This window comes from Sinocyclocheilus rhinocerous, unplaced genomic scaffold (genome assembly GCF_001515625.1).
Source record: "Sinocyclocheilus rhinocerous isolate Xijiao unplaced genomic scaffold, SAMN03320098_v1.1 scaffold1256, whole genome shotgun sequence".
Classification (NCBI taxonomy): domain Eukaryota; kingdom Metazoa; phylum Chordata; class Actinopteri; order Cypriniformes; family Cyprinidae; genus Sinocyclocheilus; species Sinocyclocheilus rhinocerous.
This window is the reverse complement of record NW_015646445.1, coordinates 1697892-1704808: the sequence shown is the minus strand read 5'-3', so window position 1 is coordinate 1704808 and position 6917 is coordinate 1697892. Positions and strand designations below refer to the sequence as shown.

Here is a 6917-nt window from a genome sequence, read left to right as displayed (position 1 = left end):
CATTCATTCATTCATTCATTCATTCTCATAGAAGTATTCCATCAGTTTGTGAATCATCAGTCTTTGAATTTGAATTGCAACATTCATAACTGAAATAACCAAATTTCATTGGTATAGAATGACAAATAAAATCGACTTAACATTAATTAAAGCAAGTGTGTAACTTAAACTTCAAAATACTTAAAATACCTTCTGAATGTTTTATATTTACACTACCATTTAAAAGTTCTGGTTTAGTTATTTTAATGCTTTTGAAAGAAGTCTCTTAATGCTCACCAAGGCTGCATTTATTTGATCAAAAATACAGTAATATTGTGAAATATTTTAAAATAATGCAATTTAATGATGACAAAGATTGTACTGCTTAATTTGGTGGTGATTCTTTTTTCAGGATTCTTTGATGAATAGAAAGTTCAAAAGAACATAATAAATGCTGTTCTTTTATTATTATTATTTGTTTTATTTGTATTTTATCAAGTATTGATCCAAATGTTGAAAGACCTTGTAATATTTAAATATTTATTCACAGATTTGACAATTTCAAATGAATATGGTTACATAATTTTGTAATTTGCCAGCTTTATTGACACTTTTTGCTGCATGTTATTGTTTCCTGTGGTTATTGCCAGCATAACCACAGCATATATATTCTCATTCTGACGGCACCCATTCACTGCAGAGCATCCATTGGCGAGCAAGTGATGCAATGCTACATTTTTAGGCTAAACTATTTTTTAACATCTATTTGCCATTGCACAAAAGTAAAAAAAAAAAAGGAAATTCTTAAAATAATCTTCACACTAACAAAGAAAATGGTTATTTTAAGAACTGTTCATAGAAAGGGTCCCAAAATTGTTCTTCTGTGGCATTTCTACAAAAACCCCGTTTGCAACCTTTATTTTTTAGAGTGTACTTTTTTTCCATTTCCAATGCATAACTTCAAGTTCTGTTTACAAAATCACATTATTGAAATACAATGGGTTTCAAACGTTGTTTCACCTCGATTTTGCTAAAAAAAATGTCACCTTTCATACTTATTGCTTGTGATGTCATCGATCCTACAATATAAATCAACACAGATAATTTTACTGTACTGATTTTCACATCAATTAAATCACACAACATTGTACGAAAGAAAAGAAAACTTGTTTTTATTGTTTCGATCTTCCTGGATTATCATGTTTTGAGTATTTTACAACGTGTTTCTACAATAACACCTTAACATTATATTCATATTTTAATTAATTTAAAATCAAATATTTTGTACATGCTTAGGGAGGAACATTCCCTGGTCTGATGGCATAAGGATGGAGAAAGGCACATGAGTTCTTGAGTGAACACATGGTTTTGTTGTGCATTAACAATTAAGTCTGTAAATCAAGGAAAGAAAAAACTCGATAGCTAAAAGAGCTGAAACTATTGTGTCAGATTAAAGTCTATACTACTTTCTTTTTTTGTTGTTGTTTTGTAGCACTTGGGATACCCATTTAAAGTCTCAACGTGGATATTCAATTATCCAAAGCAATTCACAGCCTGAAGAAATAAGTGTTGATAATATGGCAATTGATAAGAAGTAAAACGCAAGACTTTGCCCAGAGGGGTTTGCAACTTTTCGCTTCCTCTCTCTTTGTTTATCCGCAACTCTTTTGAATATTTCTCTCGATATTTCACCAAGACAGCTCATCAGAATTCCACTCGGGAACACATGTACGCTGCAGTAAACTGGGAGTCTGTACAGTCCCGTGATGACGGCCTTCTGCTTTATCCGCTCACTCACCAGTAAATGCGTCCAAAGATAATATTTCACCTTTAGACGTCTATATTGAAAGCGTTTCACCCCGAAAGAAGTTCTTCTCGTCTGTCTCAACCCCACACTCAGGGTTTGTGTCTATGGCTGCTCTCCAGCTCAGGGAGGTTATTTTTCAGGTTGGGTGTATCTCAGTGTCTGGGGTGTTTTATCCAGTTCCGAATCATCCATTTCTGCCCTGAGCAACGCTGGACGACCAGCCGCAGGCCAAAGTTCGCATCTTTTGACATTTCAACCTCCAAACAACGTCCCGTGTCTCGACTTATGATGGGTCCATTCTAAGAAATAATTAAGAACAACTATAAATACACTTGGCATCACACACTACCTACAAAAGTTTGGGGCCAGTACGATTTTTGGTTACACTTTATTTTAAGGTGTCCTTGTTACAGTGTAAATATACGTATAAGTACTGAGTATTATTAATTAAGTACATGTACTTACTATAGGGTTATGGTTAGGATGAGGGTTTGGTTTAGGGTTAGTTGCATGCAATTATGCATAATTTACTGTTATTATAATAGTGAGTACATGAAACATGTGTAACAAGGACACCGAAAAATAAAGTATTACCAGATTTTTTTGTTTGTTTACTAATTCAATTATTCAGCAAGTACACATTAAATTGATGCATTAAGTGATAGTAAGACATACAAAATGTTACAAAAGATTTCTATTTTCTATTTCTATCAAACAAATGCTGTTCTTTGGAACTTTATATTCATACAAGAATCTCCCAAAAATATGTATCACAGTATTTTTATTTTTTTTATCAAATAACAGTAGCCTTGCTGAGCATAAGAAACCTCTTTCCAAAAAATTAACAAATCTTACAGACCCAAACATTGGTGTACATTAATAACATATATCTTAAGGGTGCTTTTTTTAAAAGAAAGAATCCAATTTAAAATATCTGATGCTTATTTTAAAAGTAATCATCTCAAGTGGAGAATCAAATATTAATATGAAGCGTTTAGCAAGCTAATAAATCAATTGTTTCGTTTGAGTGCATTCACTTACCTGAGTAAAATCCCAGAGCCTCTGGGAGGACCTGGTGACAGCATCACATTTTTTCAAGCTTGGAGCCCTTCCTCTTCCATCATCCACCAGGCATTTTGTGTCAGGCAGAAACGTAGTCGACCCCAGGGCTCCTAACTGCAATAAGCCCTCAGTGGTGTACCTCGCCAGCTGAAATAAAACACCAAGTTACAATGTGAGAAAAAGAAATATGTGATATATAAAATGAAATGGAAGGTCTTAGAAATACAGCTTATAGGCATAGTCCTCCCATAAATGAAAATGCCGTTATGATTTTCACACCCTCATGATGTTGTTCCACCTGTATGGCTTTCTTTCTTCTGTGGAACACAAAAGAATATATTTAGAAAAATGCCTTTTAAAATACTTAGAAAAGTGTCTTTTTGTCCATATAATAAATGTCAGTGCAGTCCAATCTTGTTTTGGACACCAGTGGCTTTAATTAAATGGACAAAAACAGGCGTTTTTAAGGCGTGCTTCTGGGCAAAATTCAGTCCATAATCCATAATAACACTTCCTCCAGTGAAAATTCAATCCCCTGTTGTCCTCTCATATCGCAATCCAACAACAACTTTGTTTAGAACTGTTCTGAATGGTTATCACTTGTAAAAGCTGTGCATATTTCTCTCCTGATTCAGACAACTTTTTCACTGGAGAAATCTTTATTATGGACAGAGAACTTGTATTTTAGCTGGAAACATTGGTTTCAAGTTACAGTTATTTGAATTATGAATTTGTATATTATACATTTTCGCCTCATAAGATGTTAATTGATTGGAATGGGGCCGCTGTGGATCATTGTGATGTTTTTATCAGCTGTTTATCAGTCTCATTCTGACGGCACCCATTCACTGCACTGCAGAGGATCCACTGCTGAGCAAGTGGTGGAATGCTACAATTCTCCAAATCTGATGAAGAAACAAACTCATCTACATCTTTGATATCCTGAGGGTGAGTACATTTCCAGCAAATTTCCATTTTTTTGGTGAACTATTCCTTTAAGAACACTCCGACAGATATAGGCAGTTCTTAGCTGTATGATTAAGAGCACCACAACACTATACACAAACTATCGAGAGAGATGGAAGTCTAGATAGCAGCTATCTATTACGGTAAGTACACGGCACTGAATAACACAGGTCAATAATTCAGCTGAAAGTCAATCTCTTAGATATCAGATCCCAAGGTCGGCACATCACAATGAAGTACAAGTACTGACATTCAATGAAAATCAAGCTCGCTCTATTGAGTAAAGTTAATCTATAGAACCGAGGGTAATTGCCCAGTCACCAAGGTGAAAACAGCAGGAGGACAATAGCGTGAGCTCATCTTCATGCGTACTGTAACCTGATTCCAGCTCTCATAGCGGCCATGCATTCACTAAGATGATGTACCACATTGAGGACAAAGAAAGGATTTTTCAGTAAAACAATAACAAGTAGACACACTGTTTGAATGCATGGCAATCAGACTGAATAAAAACAAAATTCAAGAATGATATATAATATAATCACTAGTTTTATTTTTTTTTGTATTCATGAAAATTATAAAAGAGTTCTTCAACCTCGCACAGCAATACACACAAAACACTTTGCATTGAATTTGCAAGGCTATAACCAATATTTGTAATATTAATTTAAACAAATAAATGCATGAAAATAAATCAATGTAATGGTTGATTATTCCCAGGGCTTCAATGACACAGTGGCCATGAATCATTCCTGTTTTTAATTTGTGGTTACGCAAGGAGATGAAAAAAAGTTGGAAAAAAATTAAGCTTAGCTGTATCATGTAAAACCAGCTTTTATTGTAATTTGATGATACAATGAGAATATACTTCAATTGCTTTATTTCCCTTAGGCCTGGATTATGGACTAAGACTGTCATTCCCTTACAAGATTTAGGAGGGAGGAAGAGAGAACGAGGCGGAGACAGAGACTGTATTTTAAATTGTTCAAAGGATCATGTCTCTATTGTGTATGAATGACAAGGAAAAGGTCAAATCACGCTGTCAAAGGTCATAGCCCGGTAGGAGAACTGTTTGATAATCCCACATCCATTTAATTCGAATGAATAAAAATGTTAGATGTCAAAGTCACATAAACTGATGACTTATAACAACTATTTTGCAAGGGGAGGCAGTTATGAAAGGACAGGACACAGAAACTGAGATACAATCTACAGGTAATTTCAACCTGAGCTGCTCTCTGTCTCCAGGCAATGATGCAATGCACCACCAATGTGAAAAAAGTGTACACTGAGGTTGACAACATGTGCTTCAATTACAAATCTAATTTAATTCTCACAATTCACATCAATATGCGCTGGTGATTTTTTTTCCCCTCCAGACTGCTGCATGTGTCAATCTTGATGGGGTCATTTATCTTTGCGAACGTGGCATATTCTTGGCTCCCTGTCCTTGCATTTGCATGTAACAAGATTTTTGCTGTCTGCTCGGGATACAAATGTAATGTAAATGCAATGATGTAACCACAAGAAGATTGAGAGGCGTTTATCTGTGTGTGTGTATATTTTCTATTGAAATACTGAAATATATTTGTTTTTTCCTGTAATGCTGAAGTTGAATTTTCAGCATCATTACTCCAGTCTTCAGTGTCACATGATCCTTCACAAATCATTGTAATATACTGATTTGGTGATCATGAAGTATTTATTAATATTATTATATTTGTAGAAACAGTGACACATTTTTTCAATATTCTTTGCTAAATAGAAAGTTCAAAAGAACAGCATTTAATTGAAATATAAATATTTTGTAACAATGTAAAGTCTTTACTTTCAACTTTGATCAATTTAAAGGGGTAATATGATGCGATTACAAGCTGTTCGTGAATATATAAGATCCGTAAAGTTGCAAAGACTAAAGTCTCAAACCCAAAGACATATTCTTTATAAAAGTTAAAACTCGTCCACGCCTTCCTGAAACGCCTCATTCAAACACGCCCCCACAAAATGTACGTCACTGTGTGGGAAGATTTGCATAACACCGCCCGAATGTTTTATGTTAAATGTTTTATTCTCGCTTTAGTATTGTTGTCGTGGAGACGCTGTGTGTTTCCAAATATGGTAAGGAGCGTGACATTTCCGTCACATGCTTGAGCTATTCGGCCAATCACAACGCACTGGATAGCTGGCCAATCAGAGCACACCTCGCTTTTCAGAACAATATGCTTTGTAAAAATCAGTGTGTTTCAGAAAGGCGGGGCAGAGAGGAGCAACAATAATGTACGGTATCTGGAAAATAATGTTTTTTTTTTTTACCTTAAACCATGTCAACACATTGTATTACACCAAACACACAAAATAACGTTATTTTCAGCAACGTCATATGGCCACTTTAAATAAAATAAAATGAAATTATATTACAAATTATAAATTACAAAAAATAACAAGTAAATATATAGAAAATTAAAGTAAATATATAAAGTAAACATAGAAAAAAAACGTGCTGGCCCCAAACCTGTGATGTAATTATACTAATAAAAAGCTAGAAACACACACTAACCTGCGATGACATGCCATGACATGGGTAGAGAATAGCCCTGTCATCCTCCTCTGACCCCTGATCAAGGCAATATCCACTGGCTTTACTGTTTCGCACCTAAAACAATAAGTAAACAATAATAAACACAGGCAGGCAAATCATGACACATGAAGAGTGAGCACACTGTGTACTATTAAGTTGCCCAGTTTAGCTTATAGCATTAGTGCTGCTCTGAATGTCAAACATAAATGCATGCACACATGCTTTGTCAAATCCATTTGAGAGATGAGAATATTGACCGTCCATAAAACCTAATACTGGACAGAGGATGAGATATGTGGAATCTGTGGTCTAGCAGGCATATTTTCAGAGACAAACTATTCCAATATAGCTATAGATTTTCCGCCCCTGCAGTTCCAGAGATCAATGTACAAATGCAGGTGTCCTTTTTTTCCTTCAATAAATTCAAAATACTGTAAGATTCCTCTTCTATTGAGATTTAGGCATGTTAAATTCTAACACACACTCACACAAGAGTGCATGCACGCACACACACACACACGCACG

At 35.0% G+C, this 6917-nt stretch overlaps 1 protein-coding gene across 1 annotated transcript in view; it reads right to left on the bottom strand.

The window, feature by feature from the left end:
- Positions 1–1173: 1173 nt before the first annotated feature.
- Positions 1174–6917, bottom strand: part of galnt9 (polypeptide N-acetylgalactosaminyltransferase 9) — a 92575-nt gene continuing 86831 nt past the window's right edge. The window contains exons 8-10 of the mRNA XM_016511914.1: positions 6372–6467; positions 2828–2995; positions 1174–2085 (exon numbers count right to left, since the gene is read on the bottom strand). Of these exons, the coding sequence (XP_016367400.1) occupies positions 1939–2085; positions 2828–2995; positions 6372–6467 (411 nt within the window). The 3' untranslated portion in view covers positions 1174–1938. The remainder of the gene's footprint in view (positions 2086–2827; positions 2996–6371; positions 6468–6917) is intronic.